At 27.3% G+C, this 25,166-nt stretch overlaps 1 protein-coding gene across 3 annotated transcripts; it reads right to left on the reverse strand.

The window, feature by feature from the left end:
- Positions 1 to 3,764: 3,764 nt before the first annotated feature.
- On the reverse strand, positions 3,765 to 23,588 carry LOC107439860 (Poly(A) binding protein interacting protein 1). 3 transcript variants are annotated; one of them, XM_016052592.3, is made up of 10 exons: positions 23,348 to 23,588; positions 18,827 to 18,999; positions 17,815 to 18,006; positions 17,626 to 17,738; positions 17,286 to 17,394; positions 15,934 to 16,044; positions 9,924 to 10,045; positions 8,162 to 8,273; positions 6,847 to 6,959; positions 3,765 to 4,275 (listed from the first exon to the last, which is right to left on the reverse strand). In XM_016052592.3, the coding sequence occupies exons 1-10, from the start codon at positions 23,466 to 23,468 to the stop codon at positions 4,182 to 4,184; spliced, it is 1,260 nt and encodes a 419-aa protein (XP_015908078.1). In that variant the 5' UTR covers positions 23,469 to 23,588; the 3' UTR covers positions 3,765 to 4,181. The 3 variants fall into 3 exon arrangements, with proteins under 3 accessions (XP_015908078.1, XP_015908079.1, XP_015908077.1); XM_016052593.3 differs by having other exon boundaries at positions 23,028 to 23,578; XM_016052591.3 differs by having other exon boundaries at positions 23,294 to 23,573.
- Positions 23,589 to 25,166: the final 1,578 nt, after the last annotated feature.

Below are 25,166 nucleotides of genomic sequence, written 5' to 3' on the forward strand. Positions count from 1 at the left end.
TAAATGAAATTTTATTAATTTGAAATTAACTAATTGTACAAAAGCAATAAATAAAACAGTAAAATTATGATGAAAAATATCCTTTTCCCCCATTACGGTTTATTGAAAAAATTAAACTTTAAAATTACATTGGGTAAACAAAAACAGTTTTAAGTAAATAAAGTTTGACATTCAGAATGAAATTAATAAAAATCAATTTCTTTGAAAGTTTGAAAACTTTTGTATGCGAAAATCTGCAGTAGCACCCTATGCTAAGTCACACAATTTCTGCTATAAATTTTTTTTAACTTCCTTAAATTTTATTGAACGCTATGGTAGAAACATGAATTCAACCACTTTGAAACAAATATATATATTTATTCATTCATTCCTGAAATGCAAAGTAAGTTTTCATACAATAGACACATTTGTAGAATTGTAATGATGATAAAACTTACACACTATATTCATTAAAAAAAAAAAACCAAAATAAAACATCACGTTTCCAATTTTAACCAAAAAAAAAAGTTGAAGATAAAATTTTAGAAATTTGCATTGAAAAGCCTTATTATTCATAGTATGTTTAAATGGTGCCAGCAAATGATTGAAATAAAATACCTAAGTCGCTTATACTAAAAACTAAAATTTAAATCTTCTCATAAATGGCTAACAATTATACAACTTTTTCGTCATTATTCCAGAAATTTTCAAGATAGATAATTCAGAAAATTGCTTAGATATTTTGGCAGTTATTTAAATTTAATTTATAGAAAAAGGCAACGGTTTTCCAAAATGAAGTGTCACTCATACGATGCTAAAACTTAAAATAATAAAATTATGTCGTATAATCTCTAGATTCAATCATAAAATCAAATACAAAAGCTGATATAAGAATATCACTATATCGAAGTTACACTAATTGGAACATGAAAGATAATTCTACGTAATGGTCAATGGTTGCCATGACAGCTATTTAGTTAAATACTGACACCATTACATTCACCAATACTACATTACCATAGTATAATATTCATTGAAGAATTTCAGCAATAAAATATGAGAATGACAATGACACGTGCAAAAAATGCTTTGAAACTATAAATATAATATATATACATCTATAAAACTTCGCAAAAACAAGACATAGGTTATATATATATATAAAAAAAAAAAAATGAACAGTGAAATAAGAATAAGCTACTCATTAAATCCACTGCACTAGGTTCAAACCTACTCAATATAGATAAATCTCTACAGGTTTGATAAAACTGACTTGTCTTAAAAAAACGAGAGCAGCTGTTATAGGGTTAACAAGTCTCAAAAATAATTATTAATATAAGGAAGATATTTTATAGATTCAGTAATATTACAAGGCTCATTTCTAAAAACTGAATAGTCAACATACAATGAGTAGTCAAAACACAAATAACAAAAACTCTAAAATAAAATAAGATGCACAAAATAAAATTGTTCAGCCTTTCATTGATGCCAACAGTAGTGATTCCTTCTCATATCAACAGATTTCACTTTTAAGAACTAATATTAAAATGCAAAATACAGCAGCCGTAAATCTTTATGTAATTGAAGCTTTTTTAAAATTACTTGCAAAGGTTAACAGAAGTATTTAGAAAGATTGATCTGCAGTTAATTTTTAGATAGAAAAAGAAAAGAAGTCCTTTTGCCCACATACAAAGATTAAGGTTTATTGCCACGCAACAAAAAATTATTTATAAACTACAGAACATGTGTAGTAATTGGCATCTCTGGCTTTCAATACTAAAACTGCAAATTCCTTTCACAGCATAATAGTTAGTACAGCATAATAAATATATATGTATAAAAAAAAAAATCGACATTCAGAATAAAATAAAGAAAATAAATAAGTACAAGATTCCTATAAAGTGTAGTTGAAAGCATTTGCAGTGTATTTCTAAAAAATAATTCACAAATTATAAAAAGAAATTAAAAGTTTTACACATAATCTACAACAAAGTGAAAAAAATGTTTGTTTATAATAAAATGTGAAGGTGCTTTGTACAAAATTATGTCGTTCAGTTACTTTTTACAAGAATTATTAAGCAGAAATTAGCCCGATAAATTTGAAATTTATAAGAGCTAATGTTCATTGGTTATTTTGCAATTTAATTCTGTACAACATGAAGTTAAAAGATGGAAAATAAATATAAAATAGATTTTAAATGGTATGCAGCAGGGCAAGATAAAGAGAGGCAAAGATTTCAATAATATTTTAAAGCACTTTTAGGTTATGTTTTGTCTCACTTTCTTGGCAAAACAATGATTGTTATATACAGAAGTATATTCACACTTAGGAATAGTTTAACTGGGCCAAATTTTTTTTTTTTAATGCACAACCAAGTTGGCTTTCCTGAATTGATTAGACACATAAAAATGTTTTTTTTTTCCTTCAAGGTTTCTATTAAAAAATTAGGAAAAATGAAGTTTGATAAAATTAGAAATGTTAAATTTGTCACATACATGCAATATTTGGTATATTATTTGCATCTGCATAATTCAATTTAAATTGCATGTCAAAATCTTTGCACACTATAAAAATTAGGAAATGTTATTTTATTAAATAACAAAATATATTTTATTATTAAATATTATAAATTTTTATTAAAGACAAAATTTAAAATAGTAATTATTTTGTTTGTTAATAATTTGACTATAAGTTTAGAAATAAGAGTCAATATTATATAACATGGCGACATAGTCGCAGAACTTAACAGTTCTTGCAGAAAGATTTTTCTTTAGAGAAGTAAAAAATTTTGGTTTGTTTTTCATCAGAAATTTCCACGCAAAATTCGAATCACGCATTTAAATAATCACTTTTTGAAGCCCTCAATTAATGCAGTTATTGTTAATCCATTTTGATTGCATTTTCATCAGTTATTGACATTGATTTTCACGTGGCGTTTAGATGTCCGGATGTATTTCAGGTAGGTGATATGGGAAATTCGAATTGCGCATTTGATCATTTACTTTTTAAGGCAATCATTTTATCAATTTTTTGGGCATTTATTGCTTTTGATTTCCACATTATTCTTAAAACCCGATATTTTTCATACGGTGTTATTTTCTACAACAATCAAATCTGAAAATGAAACATTGCATTTGAGTAACACCCTTCTGAAGAGTCCGATTCGCGTGATTTCATCGTCGATCTGTTTTTCGTTTATTACTGCTACAGATTTCATTATGTTGAATTATTTTTTTAATGTGATGATGATTTGCAAAATGCGATAAAGGAAATAATTAGTGCGCCCTCCAACAGCATGCGAGAATATTGCCCATAATATTAGAATATTGCCCATAGATTGTTTTGTTTTTGTAAACACAGCGTTTTAATTACCTTTAGTTAGTAACATTCATCTTTGGTATTATTGAATGTACATTGCAGAAAGATATTAGTTCTAGAGAGTTTTGTCGCAAAAAGCCCGAAAAAATTCTGCCACTGGGATATAATTTTAGTGTAGCATATTCTTATTAAATTTACGTTGTAGATTTAATGTTTCAACTCCTTTTAAAGATTTTTATATTGATTAAATTATAACTTGAATCAAAATCAAATGAAATTTTTTCAATAAAATCAATGAAACTTTATATACACTAATATTTAAAATGTTATTTAATTTTTCTAAACAACTTACTTTTTTCTTTTCAAGTTCTCTCACAAGAGTACCCTGAAGTGATAAATTAAGGACCATTACAGCTTTTCAGTCCGAAGATTATTTCTCTTAAAAGACTTTTTTTTATTTTCCGTGTTTCCGCAGTATATTTTTCTCTAACAGATATTATAAACCCCGGTTCATTCAAACATTAACTACAGTTCAATTGCCAAGAAAATGTGACCAAATATAACAACGGTTTAGCTGCTATCCGGCTTCCTGAACAGCTTATTTATTTTTCCATCCGAGAGGAATAATCAAATGCTTTCAAAGACATTTAACAGAAATGCAGAAGTGTTTGATAATGAATATACAATAGAAAAAGCAAAACCTCCTACAAATGGATGGAAGTTAATACTTCATCTGAAAGTGATGTTCTACACTCTACTATCACTTCCAGTGTTTACTAAGAACCAGCCAGTTGGTCTAGAAAGAGAATGGTTAAGTCATGTAGTTGTGCAAAGGGGGAAACAATTTACACCAAACGACAGAAGAAACGTAAACACAACTGTTTCAATGCCTCAATGCTTGCTGGTCTCTAAGGAAAACTTCATAAGCTTCAGATATTTCATCAGACAGTTCATCTCCCACATCATCATTATATAAGCTAAAATGAAAACAATTTTAAATGCTTCAAACTATAATAATAACAATAAGAATAATAAAATCAAAACAAACTAAATCTCCATTAATATAATAGAGCACCAATTATTCAAACGTAGATTTATCGGATTGTCCACTTATGCAAATGGATCAAGGACCATGTGTTTTCCCCACTTTCTTCAAAAAAAAATAAATAAAAAATCACAAAGGTGTTTCCTTATTATCAAATATCTGAAAGGAGTAAAAAATGGTTTCTTTTACCCCTTGGTTACCTTGCTATTTCAGCAAGGGTGGCAAAATGAACAAAATAGTTGCTTTTAGTAGCTTAAAGCATGAAAATAGTTGCCTAAATAAGAACAAAAATAAGACTAATTGTCATATACCATGATACATTTAATCAAGTTGGTGGCAAATACGATAATTTTTATGTAAACGTTAGTGTTCTAGCACTAAAATCTTATATAAAAAAAAATTTTATATTTGCAGAAAATTAAATACTTTTAATTACTAGAATTCATTCAAAAAATACTCTTTCGTTAAAAAAAACACACACTTTTTCTAAGAAATTTTCTATGCTATCAATAATTGATTTAGCAAATATATATATATATATATNATATATTTATAGTGAATAGTGATTACTCAAATTCAAAATTCATGCATCATATTAAAAATTGGGATTTTTAAAATCATGCAGAATTTCTGAGCAATAACCGTTCAAAAGGCGATCGAGAAATGAAATAGACTTAAATCTATGCAAATTGAATGCATTATAAAGTGATGACTAAAAAATTGCAATCTAAAACTTTTTATTTTTAAATGTTTTAATTACTTATTTGATTTCTTTAAATTTTATTATTTTTATTTTACATTTCCTAAGAAAAGAAATTCTGTGTCTTCAGAAGATTTCGAGGTCTGCAGGTTTTCAACCCAATTATGCTAAAAAAAACATTGCTAGGAGTACAGAAAAGTCTCCTTTTCCTGAAAATAGTTGCTTTTTCAGAGTGGCCACTCAAATCAGATTTCAAATTTCCCTGATTTTTCCAGATAAAAATCTTAAAATTTCCAGGTTTTTGTTTCTTTTTTCTAATGAAGTGTAGGATGTGTACAAGAAAAGTGTCTATATTATAAAATATTTTATTCAAAATGTTGTTTTTTTAACATATCATCTTGAAAAAAATAATTTATTTTGACAATCTGGCAAGATTTTTTATTTATCTTCTAATCTTTCGGTACAAAATTTTGAATCAAAAATCATATTGACCAAAAAAAGCTTATTTTTTTAAATTAAAATATGTTCCAACTAATATTTGGAGAATTTTATAAAGTTAAAAATACAAAAATATTTTGTCAACACGGAAACAAATTACCCCGAAAGCATCAGAACAAGCTTGAGCCATAAATGGATTCAGCCTAAAGACAGAATTTAAGGCAGACATAAGGCAGACAGAATTTAAGGCAGACAGAATAAAGACAGAAGCTAATATCCTAATCCTTTCTTCCCCCTCCACCACAATCTTTCCTAAATTGCACAGTCCCATAGCGGTCAAAGGTTTCTACACTTGTTCAGCAACCACGGAAGAATTACGTGTGCATTCTAGTTCAACAGAGCTGTATTGGAGCAAATTTTGATGCAAGCAAAATATCGCTAAGTTGATGATATTTCAACTGTTAGGAGATACATTTCCGTCTAAAAAAAGTGGGTATAATGGATGAAATAATAATTTAAATTAAGAAAAGCTAAAATAAATTTAAATTGAGAAAATTAGAAAATAATTTAAATTAGTGAAATTAAAAAAATTATCAAATAAAAAATTTCCAGCTTTTCTTTAAAATTCCCTGATTTTTCCAGGTTTTTTATCCAAATTTCCCTGATTTTTCCAGGTTTTTTCCAGTATAAAAAAATTCCCTGATAATTCCAGGTTTTCCAGGTGGGTGGCCACCCTGTTTTTTGGTCTTTTCAGGCAAAAAAATTTGCCATAGTCGTGTCATGCTGAAAATAGTTGCATTTTAGTCGCCTGTGGCAACCCTGCAAATAGTTTCTAATAAAATGTTAAAAAATTCAACTTTTAAAAACACTCTTGTAATTTGCTATAATAGACACTACTACAATTGCTAATCCTAAGCTTGAAAATTTTTTGAAGGGAAGTTACTTAACATTTAAATATTATTCAAATTATTAAATATTATCATTTAATATTAAATAACATTCTTATAGCCATTTTTTTAAGTTGTAAATTTATCTGGATTCTCCATTATCTAGAAGGGCTTTGGTCCAAATAATTTACATTCTACTGTATTTCGGAATCTTTCAAATGAATAATTTGTAGTTTTTGTAAATTAGTTTATGATTTAAAACAAAAATAATTCAATCAAAATCATCCGAAATTGGGAGTTCAGTTTCAATACTTTTTTTGTTTTGTTTATGAAGAAGCAGATAATTTTGTTTCATTTTTTAAACTGCATACTTTAACATTTTCCTTCCCATGTGATTGAAATTAGGAATTGTTTTTTAGCAGCTTTATATTTTTTTTTCAGATCTCAATTGTACAAAACAAAAGAACTCAATACTTACTCATAATCATCAGCATCTGGAGTTAAGTTACCACTAGCATACTGAGATTGTAAAAACATTAATTCATCAGCAGTCATAGGTTTCCCATCAGGGCCATACATGACAGGCTCATCCTGAAAGACAATTAAAATATTTATAAATAAAGTTGATCTCAGAATAAAGTTAATAGAGAAAAAAAAATATATGCACAATAGCTTTAGATGTATATAAATTTATCGAAATTCCATTTTTCAAATTCTCTATTTTGCAAATTTTATAGAGCAACCAAGAACATTTTGGAAATTTCTCTGTAAAATAACTTCTAAATAGCGAAGTGAATTTTCCATTTAACAAACTTTTCTTTGAGATCCACTTTCCTATTTTCCAAATTAAAATATTTCAAACTTGTTAATACATTTTATGGAGGAAATGACCTTGATTTAATTTTTGAAGCCACTGCTTTATTTAATGCTTTACTGCTTTCTCTAAAAGTTATTTTAGAGAAAGCAGTAAAATCCCTTTCCCCCTTCAGGGGTCTGTCCAGGCCGAATTTATTACTGTTTAGCGGTACCTTTACAAATTCAATTTTGGGTAAAACGGTAGTTTCACAAATTCAACTTTATGAAAAACTGTAGTTTCACAAAATACTTTTTCTTAAATTTTTTTTTCTGTATCCCTTAAGAAACGATAAATCTATATTTTTACCATGTTTTTGTGTTGATTTTTTAATATAATTTTTAATTTGTCACAAATTATGTCAAAATTTTCACAAAATAGGTACCTTTCAGAAAAACTTAGACAGACCCCTGCCTTTTGTTTGCATTTCAAAAGAAAAACACAGACCAAATTAACAGATTTTATCAGTAGCAGTTTAACTTCAGAATGCATGCGGTAATGTATGTTTAAAATTACTTTTATAATAAATGTAACTAAAATTTTATGCATATATTTCTTTCTTTTTATTAGTTGAAAATGTATGTAGCATGATAGTTTAACACTGTAAAATGTTTTGCTCTATTCTTGCCTTCCATGCAGATTTCTTTTATAATTAAGATTTATAAAATAAATAGTAGATACAAGTTTACAAGATAAAGGAGCATCAATTGCTATTTGAATTATATCTAGTGTTTACGAAATTAAAACCTGTTTTGTGTTGTTTATGTATTTTAAAAGATGATTTTCGATTTAACAAAATTCCCATAACAAACTTATTGGGATTTAGCGTCTTGGTTAAATAGAGGTGCGACTGTAATTTAGAAAATCTAAGATAATTTCAAAAGTACTTCAGTAAAGTAGGCATGTTAGCAGCAAATATAATAATTACAAAGAAACTCACTAATGATGTTGGGGGAGCTGTTTCGTAACCAGAGTTCTCAGTAGTGTGTGATGATCGTCCCCAATCACTTTCACGAAGCTTTATAACACTATTAATCATATCTCTGATATTTCTAGAATAAAACAAAAACACACAATTATAAATAAACATTTATAGAAACAAGACACATGTGCGTGTTAATTACATATTTTAAAATTATTTTTGTGTTAACTTTTAAAAATTATTAAAAATTTAGCAATCCCTGTTAAACTTTGTAGTGTTTCGTAAATTAAATATCTACAAATATATTGGTTTAGTTAAGGTTGGTTAGTTTCCTGAATCTTTAAGATTCTTAATACATGGAATTATATTAGATCAAATGTTATAAAGGCGCTTTCCTCATTTTTGTTATTGTTGCCCACTACATAAAGTGAATTTCTAACATGCAATCTAGGAGCAATTTGACTTATCCAGTAAATATATACACAATTTAACACTTAATTGATCTAAGACCTAACAAGTCAATTCATTTTTAAATAGCAAGCAAATCATTTCAAGATATTTTAATTTAATAATAGCAATATATTTCAATAAAAAATATATTTCAATATGAAATCAACATTACAGGCACAGTAATAAAACAGAATACTAGCTATTTAAATTGCTTTCGCAAACATAAATTGTATTTTACATCATAGTAAATAAAATCAAGATGCTTCTGATTTTAAATAAATAAAAAAAACATTAAATTAGACTGTTAGTAATAGATTTCAATGCTGTTTAGAATATTAAGTTTCATTTTTAAAACTGGTAATTTTTCTGACCCTCTTTCATACATGTTTCACATCTCAAAAAAAAAAAAAACCCAATTAGTAAAATGGAATTATTTTATAATTTAAGTAATTCAATCAGTTATTCAAGAGCTTGAAATGTTTAGTATTTTAAAAATATTGTTTGGTTTAACAGCAATATATTAATTTATAAAGTGTATGTTGTAAAATGTAATGCAAATAAACAGCTGATATTCAGAGATTACTTAATATATTAGTCAAATATTTAGTTTCTAATTTTGTGCTAGATTAGTTTGAATATTAAGTTGAATGGTATTGCCTCAAAGTTTAAATAATTTTACAATTAGATACTCAAATATAAAGGTGTTGCATATTAATTCCGACGAACAAATATAAATATTTATATAATGAAAGGTCACTGGAGAAGCTCGGGGTTGTGGGACCTATGCTTACCAATAAGAGGCAATCCTTCTGAGATTTAAATTGAGTCACATTTAAAACCCCAACTAACTTGCAAAAATATAAACAAAGAAATAGCTAATATAGCATTAAACAAAACTACCCTGTAAAGGGGTGTTGAATTAAAAATTTCTCAAATGAGTGAGAGAAATATTTCATATAATATTTAATCTTAATAATCAAAATACTTTCTAATAGATAGAATAATTAAAATTTTGAATCTAGGGTTCTATGCACATAAGTATCTTTTTTTAAAAGGGTTTATTTTATTATTTATACATTAGAAAATATTTTATGATTTAAAAAAATAATAATTGGGAGAAATAGATTAATTTAAGAAGCACATTACGATAACTTGTTTCTGTTAGTGATATTAACAAGTACAGCTTCACTGAAAATAAATAACACTATAAGTTTATACTAATAGATAATATTAGAATCGTATAGAGCTTAATAAATACATCATGAGTAATATTGTTACTTTTAAAATGATAATTGACACCCCTTTAAAATTAAATAAATATACTATATACCGAGTAAATTCTTGGTTGCTTGCCAAGTTCTTTAATGTGAACATTATCACATCCATTTCTGGAGCAGTTCCATTATTTACTTGTTTGGCTCTTTCATAATCTTCCAAATATGCACCTACAAGCTAAATAACAAACATATCTTAAATATTTTATACATTAAGTGACTTAAAAATTATACATTGGAATTTGTATTCCTACGATTTTAAAATAAGAGATTCACATCCAAGTGATTTTAAAACCAAACATCGGGATCCATATTTACGCAATTTTAAAATCAAATATCGAAATTCGTATTTACAATATTTTAAAATCAAACACAGATTTCAAAATGCGATTTAAAAATCAAACATTGGGATTCAGTCACTAAAAAAAAAAAAAAAAATTCACACATAGAGATTCACACTATTATAAGAAATACATAAAATCTCGCATTGATTTTTTATTAAAAGATTAATATTTTGTGGATAAATGCTTTCTAAATAAACTTTTTTCATGCTCAGAATGCAGGTATTCTTTCAATTATTTAAGAAGTGTTTTTGCACATAACATTTCTTGATTTTTATTATCAGTTTTTTTTTTTTTAAATAAACAGGGTCCGTAACCAAATTATTCAACAAAAAATAAGCACCTTTTAAGCTCTTTTCAAGCACTCAAAAAATATTTTTAAGCACTTTAAAATTTTTTTTATCAGGCAGGGTTGGAAAGTTTCTGATCATCAACGGTTTTATCTTGTTTTAACCGTCATGTCAAAAAAGAAAAAAAACTATTGGCATTATATTTGATAATTGTTCAAAACCATGAAGTTTTGAATCATGTAAAACAAATGCGTTTTCCTACGCTACGAACTGACAATATGCCGAAATAGATTGGGGTTGAATTAATTGGGAAAACATTGAATAGAACAATGTGAACTGTGTCTTTTTGCATAATTTGAAGCGAAAATCAACATAGTAAAGGAAAAATGAAGCACTTTTCAAAAACACCCAATGAAAAAAGTACCTTTAAAGGCTTTCAAAAAACTAAAATCAAAAATAAGCATCTTGAAGCACTTTTTAAAAACGCTACGCACCCTGATAAACTCATCCTTTTGGTATTAATATAGAATTTTATAAGAAATGAACATATTATAAAACAATTTTCAAACAGTTTTTGCCAAAATGAGGTAGCGATGAAAGGGTTGAAACTAGTTACAAAAATTAATTTTCATTTAATCTTAGCCTGGTGAAGAGAATAAAATTTTAAAAACATTAAAGCCTTATTGCAAGGTTAGCTAGTTTTAAATCAAATGCTTTTTATTTTAAATTTTTTTTTTAACTACAGGAAGTTAATTTATTTAAATACCAAATTAAGAAGTAAAATCCAAATTGAAATTTGTTCCTAATCAGGGATGAATATAATTCTTTTCTCTCTCATAATATTAAAACAAATAAAATAAATCCTTTACTTCCCCAGGTTTTCCAAGTCAAATTAAATAAAAACGTAAATTATATTCCATTAAAAAAAAAAATACTAACATTATGTAAATTAAATTACTCTTAAAGATTATAGACAATTTATTAAAAAAAAAAAAAAAATAATATGTTCTACAAAGTTAATGGCGATAAATTAAATGATTAAAATTTAGGATTTAAATATTTTGATTTTTTAAAAAATAAATACTTAAAACAGTAATGGAAACACCAATGAGTAAGATAATTTGTTATGCTCAAGATTTTGAGCAAGACATACAATCTTTTAAAGTAATAAATTTTTTTTAAAAAGTTTCTAAATAAGCATATATAGTAATCACTGTTAAAGCGGGACTATTTAGAATGCACCAAAAACAAATACACAATATAGATATCCCAGGTACTTGAGCTCAGAAATGTTAAAGTTTCTATTTCACCTAATTTTCTATTTAAAATACTGTGCATTAATAAACATAAATGTTAATCAGAATAGACACTTCATAAAACCCTTTTTAATACTTAAAATCTCTGTTTTCCATGCCATTTCAACATTTATTCTAAGTTGCATCCTAAATCAAGCAGAATGAGAATATACATAAAATCACAATACATATGCATGTGATTTTATGGATGTTAAATTTTCATTAAGTATTGACTTGTCAATTCAATACAATCGGCATATAGACTTAAATATGCAAAAATATTTCAATTGGTAAAAATCTATTGTGTACCAAAATTTTTTTTTGAATAAAAAAAAGCTCACTTAATTAAAAAATCCAATATTTTACTAGAATTAATGATTTGGTTCTCTAAAATGCAAGATGACTGGTACACCTGTAATTCACTGCACTCTACCACTGTTTTTAAAACATCAAGACAAGGACTATTTAGTTGTTGTCTTATGTTCAAGTAGGAGTTTAGAGTTATTTAAATCACATATATCCAATTGCTGTCTCCCATCTACTAAAGGATAATAGAATCTCAACTAAGTGATTGTCTGTTCCACAGTAAAATTTATTATCTTTTTAATATTATAAAGAGCAATTGTAAACAAAAGTGTTAAATGTTGCATTACTGTGAGATCAGACATGGTGAAATATTCCTTGTTAATACCAGGTTTTGAGAAAATTAAAATTTATACCTGATTTTTGTAGCATTTGATTTTTCCTGATATTTCAGATACTCAAGGTGTTTGATAACACTTATATATTTTAGATAAATACATGATGAGTCTTATTCTTCGAATTAGATGATTCCATAATACTTCAAATAAACATAAATTTGAAACTTTTAGCATTTATCTAACCTGCCATATTAAAAAAGGTGATTTATTATAGATTTTGAGAAAAGAAGCTTGACAACTGGTTCTTTTTCCTTAACTTAATACAATCAACACTAAATTAGAATTTCCAAAAATAGATTTTTATTTTTTTGTTTTTATTGTGTAATATAAAGGTTATCATTGAATGTCAAATATAAAAATCTCAATTTTGATTTTTTCCCTCGCCAATGTAAAAATTAGTTGGTCCTTGTGATCACCAAACAGTTGAGAAATTTTAATTCCTTCGAAGCCTGAAATTAAAAGCATTTTTCAAATTGCAGTAGAATTGTATGTGCGAGAAGGAATCCTTCCTACCAAATCCAGCTTGTAGACGTGTGTGAATTTCATACATTCTTGCTTCTATACAATACAGACACCAGTACATTCAAATAGGTTGTTGAAACCCCACTGTCAAAACATTTTCGCTGACAAACAACATGTCAAAGAAAAATCCCTCATTTTAGAAGAGAGAATTTAAGCAGTTATTACAAATACCCAATGAAAATCAAGTACCTTTAAGGGTTTTAATTTCAATTTTTTTTTTTTAAATTTTAAAAAGACATGTCACAATATGCATTTCATTAATTTAAAATAAGCTAAATACAAAGCTTAAAAATAAGATAATTCGCAGATTCTTATAATAACTTATATAAATTATACATAAATTTTTCTTCAAAGATTCAATTTGCATTCTAGGAAAAATTAGCTTACAGTAGGGGTGCACAACCTGCGGCCCGAATGCGGCCCTTCGACTACTGAAGTGCGGCCCGCGAGAGTTTCTAAACACAATAAAAAAAAAAAAATTTTAAAAATGGCAATTTTTAATCGCACTTTAAAGTCATCACGTTTTGACACAATCAATTTTAACAGATTCTTTAGTAAATGTACGTTTAACGCGCTTTCTTGAAGCCGAATTTATCGTAAATATAAATGATTTTTTTTAAACAGTTATTTCCGCTTTTCTACGTGATTTTGAAAATTCCGAATTTTTATAACGACGCGAGTTTCAGATCGCAAATTTAAATAATCACTTTTTGGGCACTTTATTTGTGACGATTTCATCTTAAATCTAAGTGATTTTTTATCTTTTTTTTTTTTCAAATTCTTTCTTTTTTTTCAACAACTTTTTTCGGCAGTTATTGCTATGCGTTCCCACGTATTATAAAAAATTCCAATTATTCTATTACGACATGCAAATTTTAAATCATGCATTTGACACGCTTTATTCGTGCTGAGTTCAGCATAAATATATTTTTTCCCAATTATTTCTATACTTTTCCACATGATTTTGACGATCCCGTTATTTAACTATGATGTTATTACGACACGTGATTGTTAATCGCGCAATTAAATAATCACTTTTTGATACGGTATTTCGGTACAGTTTTATCGTAAATCCTAGTTATTTTTCCTTCGTTTTTATTTCCGCAACGAATATGATTTGGTCGAATGTGGTAATGAATTGTGATTTGATCAAAAACCAAATATTCGGCAAAAAAAAGAAGAAAAAATCTATTGAACGCCGTACACTTGGGGCCAAATAGCAAAATCTTTTAGCAGTATAGCAACACTGAAACTAAAATTTCAATGCTCAGAATAATATTTCCTGGAAAAACGTATTCATAAATTAACTCTAAAAAATAAGGCCAATCAAGAACGTTTTTGAAAATGTCGAAAAGCGAAACAGAGAACATAAAAATCAATCTTAATTTTTGAAAAATTTTTTTAAAGCTGAACATCTCAGTTTTTCAATTACCAGAAAAAGCCAAGAAAAAAGAATTAAGTCAACAGAAATGCTATTAAAAATTACTGCGTTATAATGAAAACGTCTAAAAAAAGTTTTTTTTTTTTTTAAAGAAAATAAAAAGATAGAAAAAATGTTCTTAATTTTTTAAGTGAAAATCTTATGCCGAAAATCTCAATTTAAATTTTTCTCATTGCCATAATTTTAGAAGAAAAAAAATTGCTATAAAATTTTTTTTTATTTGTAACTTTATTTTTAAAAAAATGCTGAGTCATAATAAAAATGCCTAAAAAAAGAAAAACAGAAAAAACAAATTTTTCTTAGTTCCTGAAACAAAACTTTAATGCTGAAAATCACACTTTTCTATGTTACTGGTTATTTATATTACAGTACAGGGAAAGAGTGATAATAAATTAATAGTATGAGACGTTCTGTTAAAATGCTGGGTTATAATAAAAACTGCAAAAAATGGATCCTTCTCAATTCTCAAAGTATCGAAAAAATGACAAAATTGACTTGTCTGATTATAATTTAAAAAAAAAAAGTAATATCTATAAAAATTCAAAAATAAAAAAAACTTAGAAAAATGCATTTCTAAAAAATATTTTGCCAAATATTTGACTGATCATTCAACCAACTGAATTTTTCACAGAAGGGCCAAATACTCGTTACATCCCTCCCTAATTTAAATGCAATGTTATTGCAACTTGAGAAATTCATAAAATGGCGGAAAACGTGAATTTTTAAACTGCTCACTGTTAGTAGTTTAGATTTCAATTTTTTGTTGCTTAAGTGATCTTTTTCGATAAAAAAAAGGAAAATGTTTACGATATAAAAAATCTAATAATTAATAAAATAAAATAATTAAGTACATTACAAAATAAGCATTGAATTTTATTTTGAACTATCACAGTTTTGTTTTTATTTTAGGCTTTTGTTTAAAACCTATAAATTTTCTTCAATTAAAATATTTAATTTGAATTTATGTTACTTAATTACGCTTTTTCCTACTTTTATTCTGTGGGCATTGCAGTTTTTTTTTTTTTAATTTATTAGAATTTAATTCTAAAATGAGTTTTCATATTGCATGATATGATAAAAAAAATATTTCTTTTCTTCAATGCTTATTTATTTTTATAAATCTATTGTTCATATGATAAAAATAGCAATAAGCAGTATAAGTTTTTTTATTTTTGAATGAATTCTAATAATGGAACACTACTAATTTATTGATATTACTAAGTTTATTAATAAAAAAAATGGAACGATAATGTTTAAATAAACATTATTACATTTGTCATTAACATGTCTAAATACATGTGCGGCCCTTCGTTAGCCAACCTGCTGTGCAAGTGGCCCTTCACTCAAAAAGGTTGTGCACCCCTAGCTTACAGTATTTTAAATATAATCAGAAATAGAAAAAAAAACTGAAATTTGAAATAGCATTTTAAATCATCAAAAAGTATACTAAAGACTTGTGGTAATTCAAATACATACCTTAAGAATTTGACAGGCACACTTTAAGTTGTCTGAAGATGAAAAATTTAAAATAGTTTTAATAAGATTTGGTAGGCTATCTCCAAGTACTGTAACTCTTTGCTTCATTACCTAAATAAAAGAAATTTTATATATATACACACACACAATATTTAAAATCTGATAGTCAATAGTCTGATGATAGAATTGAACAGTTTTAAAAATACATACAATTTAAAATTTTTTATCCCGAGTCCCTTTAATCTTTGATTAGTAAAAAATATATTAACTGTTTACATAACACTTTTAGAAAATATATGCAAAATTTTTTTAAAACCGATAAACTCAAAACCATTCTTTCATATCCAATTGTTAACAAATCTCATGCAAATATATTTTTATTCATCATAAATTATGAACTCAATTTGGAAGACTATTTTAAATATATGCTAATTATTACATAATGTAACTAAAATATTTCAGACACAGGATATTTTAGGTAATCTAATAGTAAATAAAATACAAAAACTATATTAGACTAATAAGAGATATAAATTTTAAATCTCTTTATTTACCATTTAGCACTGGCATAACTGTACTTTAAATATAAATATGTTTGCTTTTGAATTCATAACTTTGAACTATTATAAATATTGAATCCATTATAAACATTTAAAAAGAATTTACAGTAATGTTTCTTTTTTATTTTGGTAATTTTTTTTCATTTTCCAACAGAATTGAAAAGTGGGAACTTTTTAATAAGAAATAAAGATAAAAATCATAGGAAAATTTCTATACAGTAATCTCCAAGTTGCAGCACCTAATCCATTAAACTTTAATTGTAGGGAATTTACTAAAATGAATAATCAGGAAAATTTTCTTATTAAACCAGAAGAAAATGCCAAGCTCTAGTATGAGTTATCACCTGACCCTCTTCTTCACTTTAATTAGTAATGGTGTGATAGTCTTATGGGTGCTTACAAGGATTGTACATTTTAAACCTTCTACCCACTGATACTGTGTGCATTTAAAAAAAATCTGTGTTACTCTAACTTTTGAGCAACCAATTTATTTATAGCCAAATATTACCGAGTATGAATTAATTCACTGCTATGATTAATTAGAAGACATTTTGAAGGCAAAAATGTGCACAGGTTTAAACCATTGGAGGATAAAAACAGGCAGATCAACACTCAAAACTAACCATCCATTTAAATAAAAAGGAAAAAGAAAGAAATATTCATTGACAACTTTGTCTATCAACAAAGAAGCAATATTATTGCATTATGCACAAAATATTAAAAATAAATTTTTTTTATTAATTAAAAATATTTTTTGTTAAAAACAATAGTTAAGAATATCTCCAAATATACCTCCAACTGAGAAAAGAGCTCTGCCATAAATATAGCAAATCCTCTTAAGTAGGTACCACCATCTTCAGCTTGAGCAAGGGCATCTCTACGTTTGAATTCTTGATTGCATCTATAAATAATTTCAATCAGATATTTTTCTTACAAATAAATGGAGAACAAACATTTAATAAGCTGTTTTTATATAAATTTTTAAAAATTTTACAAAAAAATCTCTGATGTAACAGAACTTTCAATTTTTTAGCAACTCTTAAAACTACAGCAACTCAAATTATTTAAAATTTAGAATAGCACTCCATTAAAATTAATGGTTTTCAACTTATGTTAAAAAAAAATCAATTACCTAGTTAAAAGAACAGATCGGAAGTTGAGGCGATCAGGAGATGCATCCAGGTCATTACATAGTGACTTGCATAATCTAGCACCACTGTAACGCAAATTAGGCTGCCTAACAGACTAAAAGAAATCATTTTAAGTAACATAAATTTACATATAAAAAATAAAATACATATTATCCAAAGAAAAAACTTACTTCATCAAAAATAATATTAACAATTGCTCGCATAGTATCATCATCATCCACCATACTATTTAAAGTATCAGTTAAAGGTCCAATTTTTCTTTCAAATTTTCCAGGGTTCATTGTTATATCATTCAAAAATGATCTTAATTCTTGCACTGGGTATGAATCTGGTAAAGGATCTATAATAGGTTCATCAGGAATCTGGAGAACAATTGAGAATCAGTTTTCAGATACAGAAAATGGCACTTTAAATGTCACATAAGAAAAATAATAATGAAAAACTAATTTACTCTACACCAAGAATTGAAAATTCTAAATATCATGGCACTTTAAGTTGGTCCCAATATTTTATTATATTTTAATTTGTTTAACGAAAATTTTTGATTTTCCCAGTAAAAAGTTATTTTTTAACCAATAAATCTTAAGTCATTTTTAATTTTTAAAAAAATTAAAATAAAGCATGTGTTTGTTTTGATTTTAAGACATTGGTGTTAAGTCAATCCATCTTTATCATTTTAATTTAAGAAATTAAACAATGCTACTGATGTTATCGAAGCATTTTTTTTAAGAATTAACATTCTTTTGCAATAGATTTATTCCCATTTATTTATATTTGGTGATTTAAAGATTTCTGATAGATAATTTTTGAACATACATTAAACCATGTTACATTGCTATGCCAAACAGACAATATAATTCAATTTAGACATAAATTGATGTATCAAAATTAAGTTTCTAAGTGCAGAGATACTAACTTGAGTCTAAAAAAATTATAATTTTTCATCTTCCAAGTTTTTAAGTTGAATTGTTGAAATTAATATTTTTTTAAATTTTACTGAAAAAAATCTAATCTGCATAAGAAAATTCCTAACAGTTCTCCGAAATTTCAATGTTCTTTGCAAAAACATAGACAAAATAGTTTTTACAAAAACAGGCTAATTAATCATATATCAAACAAATATTTTTTAACTTTAACATGTAAAATAAAAAAGTTAATTATAGAAAAAGAACATATTCTTACCTCAGCAGCAATTATTCTAGGTTCAGGTCTGAAATTACGAGGAACAAATTCTTTAGCATAAGGGGACAATTTTGAAGCTTTGCCATCTTTATCAACAGGATTACTAATTGAGACACCATGATTTTGAGGCGATCTCACATGGTCACCAGATGGCGATGCAAGATAACTCATGTCTAGAAAGAAGAATAAATCACAAATAAATTATAAATGCTTTTTTCTTTCCTGAAGTTAGTATATGAACATACTCAATATTGTAAACTAATATATCAAAATATTACTGCATTTAAATCACCCTATAGCCAATTCTTTCTGCCAGAATCCTACTTTGTGGAATATATGACAATAAGATCTTATTTCTTTGAAGAAAACCCAAAAAGACACAGAAATTGACACTTTTAAACTCTTTATTTATGGAAATCATTGTCAATCAAAGAAAAGTTGCAATTTTATAAACTGAAACTTTTCTTTGATTGACAATCCACATGACAGGAAGCACTGATTTAAAAATTTGAAAATTTAACATAAAAGTTACGAATGTTGGGGGTATGCATCAGGATTGGGTTTTTGATGTCAAACTAGTTTTTGACATGATTCGTCAAAAAACCTTGGGTTTCTTTAAGACAATGGAGACACATTATTAGATCTTATTATTAATCTTACACAATACTTGCATTGTATACTACTATAATTATGATTTACATTATCTATCACAGATAAAAAGGTATCCAATATTATTTAAACTATCAATCGAAAGAATAGTTTCGAATTTCAGTCCTTTTTAATGAACTTTAGGAACAGAGAGCTTAAAAAAAAAATTTTGCAATCACATGCTTCAGGGAAAGGAGGAGTTAAAGTGGGAGAAAATTAAAATGTATTTTAAGTATGTCGAATAAGTTGCTTGCTGTGGGTTTTTAAGCTGATTGTTTTTGTATTTTATTTTCAATTATTATATAATATTTTCTACACTGGAATTTGAGTTTTTGACGACAGATAGTGTTTTCAATATAAATGTAAACAACATCTATCTCTGGCTCTGGACCTGCTTCACTTCTGGTTGGAAAGTTTGCTGCTGCTTACTACAGATTATTCTGTGAGGCAATATTTTCAAACAGATAATTTTGTTTTCAATAAAAGAAATTACAAAATTACTGAGCTCAAATCTGTATTTCATAAGATATTAAGTAATTCTGGTGAAAGTGAAATAAAAATTTATTTTAGTTATTTATGGATAGATTATAAAATATGATAACAGGGTTGCTAGATGTGGCTACTTTTTACTTGTTTGTTCTTGTTACTGTGCACCATCATACATTATGATCAAGTTAACCCGATGATCGAGTTTCCAGACTAAGTTCACTTTACAAATTATCATTTAATTTTAAATTTTGAAGTAGATACATTATTGACAAGGTAATAAGTGTTTTATAATAATTCTTTTATCAAATGCTAAGCTACACAGCAAGAGCCAATTAAGAACTTACTGCAAACACAGATAATAAATTTGGTGACAAATACTATGTATATAAGAAACCCAAGAAAATCTCACAAAGTACACATGAGCCAAATGGCCTCAAAATACACTGGACAGTAACCCAGAAGTATAGGCAATAAACAGCCTGCAACACTCCTAATGTAGAAAACACCATCCATTGTCAAAAAAAAAAAGCTTAATGTCAAAATAATTCAAGATTGTAATTGATTGATCACTTGTAATTATATAAATACATTTATTTATAACAGCTAATAATTATCCTTACACCAAAATTTTGGGTTATTGACACTTGTCAAAAAAGCGTTTTTAATAGGATAAAACCATGGTTAAAACTGGATAAAAGCATCAATTCTCAAATACTTGCCAATCTTTATTGTACCACGTAAGTTACAAACTACAAAAGTGTTTAAAAATAATATATTTTTTGATAAAGCAAGTAATTTCAACTGACAAAGCTCTTGAAAATAAATTTTTAATAATCTAATTATCTCAACATATAAAAAATAATGAATCTTTATCAGAAATTGAACATTATTTCTCAAGAGCCAGTGTTATCCTCGCTTGCTAATACTGACCATTCCTGATTGAGTTCTAGAGTAAAATCTGAAGAATTTATATTGCGGTGTATGCTACCGATAACATTATTCAACCTTTTATCAAAAGGTTCCTCCAAGTAGAATAGAGTTGGTTTTATATATTAGTGAATTGGTATGGAATAGATGCAGCGATGGTTATGCTACATTACACCCACAACAGAATTTTATCTGTGATAGAATTCAAGGAACGGATACCAGTTGCTGATTCATTGCTGTTTTACAAGAGTTTGGGAAATCTTTGGTCAGATCACGGTTGTAGACGAGGTTCCTCCTGTGTTGCAATTAGCAGGTCAAGTCTGGACAAGTCCCCATCGTGTGCGAGCGAGACAGAGTAGCAACAGCGTAAAGATGACAATGTCACAAATTCAACTGAACACTGCGTTCCATCCATCAAACTAGCCGAGTTCAAATCAAGGTGGGCGTTTCTGTCGAGGATCAGATCACGTCAGAAAGTCACGAATGTGAGTTTTACTATGAACTATCCATCGAACTTAGTGTGTTCAAATAGATGTGAAGTGGACGTTTCTTCAAGGTAGGCATGGCAAGATCACATCCAAAGGTCACAGGGCTTTGTGTGCTATCAATTACCAAAATCTTTATAAAAATTAATTTTTCTTCAAAATGTTTTAACTTTTATTGTTAATAAGTTATTGAAATAAAGAATTTCAAAATTAAAATATATGACGCACAATGGAAAAACTTGCAGAAACAAAATAATTAAAACAATTATTATTTGTGACAAAAGCTTTGAATCTTTAATAGCAATTACTTTAAAAAAAATTACTAATAAAGATTCACAACTTTGTTAAAAACATAATTATAAAATAAAACTTGCCAAAATTAAATATTAATTATGCTTTGAAAAAAACGAAATGGCACAATAATACTTTTTTTTTCAATGAATAAAATTATTGAACCTGCCTAAGAATATTTAATAACTTTAATAGAACACTTAGCTGATATGAACTTACAGCTCAGTTGGTTCGACAGTTGTCTGTGTGAGAAAAAAATTTTCATTCAGAAATTTGTAAACATGTAAGTTTATACTTTAATTCTCATAACAGCTCACATGCTAGATATTTCAATTCTTCATTGCTAACGCGAAGAAATGAGGACATTCTTTGAAAAATATTATATATAGAGAAAAGATAACATTGTATTCTGCATTTTTTTTTAAATATTAGTTTTTGATGAATTAGAATTTATTACCAAGTACTATAATTTTTTTCAAAAACATTTGACACAGACAACAAAAGTTCATAAAAAAATTTAAAGTATAGATTTTTTTTTCAGTTTCCTCAATTCTTATCATTAATAAATAAAGCATTACGTAATATCATTTATAGTTTAAAATTACGAATTTTATAAGATTGGGAAAAGAACTTCAAATATTTCTTTTTATTGACTCTAAAACAATGACTAAAAACTTATGCACTAATATTTTATGTCATGAATCGATTAACAAATTTTAAAAGAAAATACTGTCACATTCAGTTATAATGGAAAGCTGTCACCGATAAATCCGTGATTTTATTTACACGCTGTAAAGTGTCCAAGACGCCAAAAATCGTAGAGTTAGGGCTAAAAATAAATACTCCGGAAAGACTGACTTTCTAACACAGAAAAAACTTAGGACCATATTAGGTAAAATTATAACTTTTATAATACCTAAAGTAAAGGTAAAAATTAAGACAAGGTTTGAGTATCACTTTACATCACTGTTTTTCCTTGATAGATAATTGATTTGTTTGATTGAGAGTTGATTTTAATAGATAATTGTTAAAGTGCAATAATGCATTAAAAAAATTGTTTAGCTTATGAAAGAAAATTAAAAGCGGAACAATAAGCACATTTTTACTTGAAGCAAGAGAAGAGCATCAGAAACAAAACGAATTGCTTGTAAAGTATCACAATATATAAAAAAGTTTCTTTGTCTATAATCCACTTTAAATCCGCTCTTTAATTCACTAATTATGAAAATTAAGACAAAAATTAGTTACTCCTGATAAAACGATTAATAAGAATGCTTAATTATTGCAGTATAATATTTATAATGCATCAGAAATTTAAAATTAATAGTGATTAGAAATTGCCCGGGTATATTTTTACATACCTATTTATAGATAGTCACAGGCAATCACATATAATGAATAACAATTGAAGCAGATTAGTGATTCGTAAAACTCAACTATAAAAATATTTAAAATATGCAAATAAGTAACAGAGATTTTAAGCGTAATCTAAATTTATTGTTCTAGAGCAAAATCTTAGCACTTGATTATCATGACAGTCAACCAACACACTTTACTAAGAAATAGGTCTTCACGTATATTATTAATAAGTAATTCAATCTCAATGCAAATTTTTTTAATTATTTACCGCGAGCAGAATTGTGCCATGACGTTTCCGGGTACATTCCATTTGTATTGCTACCTTCTGTTGGTACATATTCTGGGCTTGCGTACGTGGAATATGATAGAGGACGGCGAAGTTCTGAAGTATCTACAGGCCGTCCACGCCCATACCCAGTGGGCGTACCGTCATTTTGATCCATTTTTTAATTATGTTTTAATATAATAAAATATTTAAATTTTAAGAAAATACTTAGAGCCCTAAATCTAAAACTAACTGCATTTACGGAATTGATGCCACATTTTCAATAACAAACTCTAATATTCCATTGTCTTCACTTCAGATCAATTCTGAAACCAATGAAAAATCCTTTTAAGGTCTTTATTTCACTGCCGTAATAAAACACGATAGCCTACCTATTTAACTCGTATTTTGGTTGGCGCCCTTTAGCGGTGATTAATGAAAGCTGTAAAAAAGGTTGCTTTATATTAAACACATTAAAAAGAAAAATCTGCATAATTTTTTATCTAATGAGCAGAGTTTACCAGTTTAACAATCTGTACCTAATTAAAAATTCAAATTTAATATAGATTAATTAATTAAAAGAGGTTCTCTTGATGAATAATTTCGAGATTACTCTTTTCTACATCGCTTCAGGAATATTCATTTCATTTTTATTAGAATTTTGAAAGAAATTTCTTCAATATCATTATAATTTCATTAGTTATACTTAGATCCTACGTTTCAACAATTAATTTTTCCATGGATTCAGATTCAGCTCTTCGAATTTTTAAAAAAATTGTGATAAGGGAAAATATGAAAATAAAAGTGTATAATGAAAATAATTATATGTTTGTCTTAGTTGTTAACGCCACACTAGAGCTGCTCTGAAGATGTATGGGTGACGGTCTGGGATGCATCCTTAATTGTCAACCGAAAACAATACTGATGCATGTTGTCTCTACAATACCATTATTTTTCCGACAGGAAAGAAAATATGCCGATCAGCCTGTGTAGGGGTTAGGAAACTGTCCTTGCTTCAGAAAAATTCTGGGTTCGAATCCCGGGAAAGGCATGGATGTTCTTTCCTTCTCTGTCCTTACGGTGGGAGCAACGTTGGCTCACCTAATATGGTGCCCCTGAAAGAGTGGACAAGTAATCTGCCCTTCAGATGCCTATATGACCTAAGTCGTTATCCAGGGGGCATTGGAAAAAAAAGAAAATATAGTGGTATCTCTGCTTTGCTCTCGTAGACTATATCATTCATGCGTGAACTATACTGCCCTTGATAAAGCCGGAACATTTCATTTGAAAAGACCACTAAGCCACAATCTGGAAAAAGTAACCCCAAAAGAAATGGTAAAAATTTCGAACCCTTAATATAAAAATTACTTTTACCGGACCTAGCTGAATCACCTCTAAACACTGTATGTTCAGTGGAGGTAGTGGGTTTGATTCCCACTGTTGCCTTGGAAGTATCTTTGGAGCTGTCGTTATGTTGTACCAATAAACAAACCGATGTTAATTTTACCTTTTGGATATTTCGCTACATTTCGGAAAGTTTTTTAGCTAATCGAAAAAATTTTGAACATTATTATAAGCCTCGTTCATACAAAAGTAATTCCATGCAAAAAATAGTTATAAAAAAATCATCAAATATAAGTAATATTAATAATAAGCAGTATTAAATAAAAATAATATTAAATATAAGTACTAATATTTTATATGAGTAATATTAAATATAAAAACATTTTTAAAAAATGTGATTGTATAATTGCGATCACTGGTTACGCATTGGCCTAATGCCTTTTTACTAGGATGGACTTCCATAAACGTCACAAAATTTCAAGTCATGGGTTGCAAAAACTGTATCAATTGGTATTTTTCCTCTTATCGTGCA

The sequence above is a fragment of the Parasteatoda tepidariorum genome, chromosome 7 (assembly GCF_043381705.1).
Source record: "Parasteatoda tepidariorum isolate YZ-2023 chromosome 7, CAS_Ptep_4.0, whole genome shotgun sequence".
Classification (NCBI taxonomy): domain Eukaryota; kingdom Metazoa; phylum Arthropoda; class Arachnida; order Araneae; family Theridiidae; genus Parasteatoda; species Parasteatoda tepidariorum.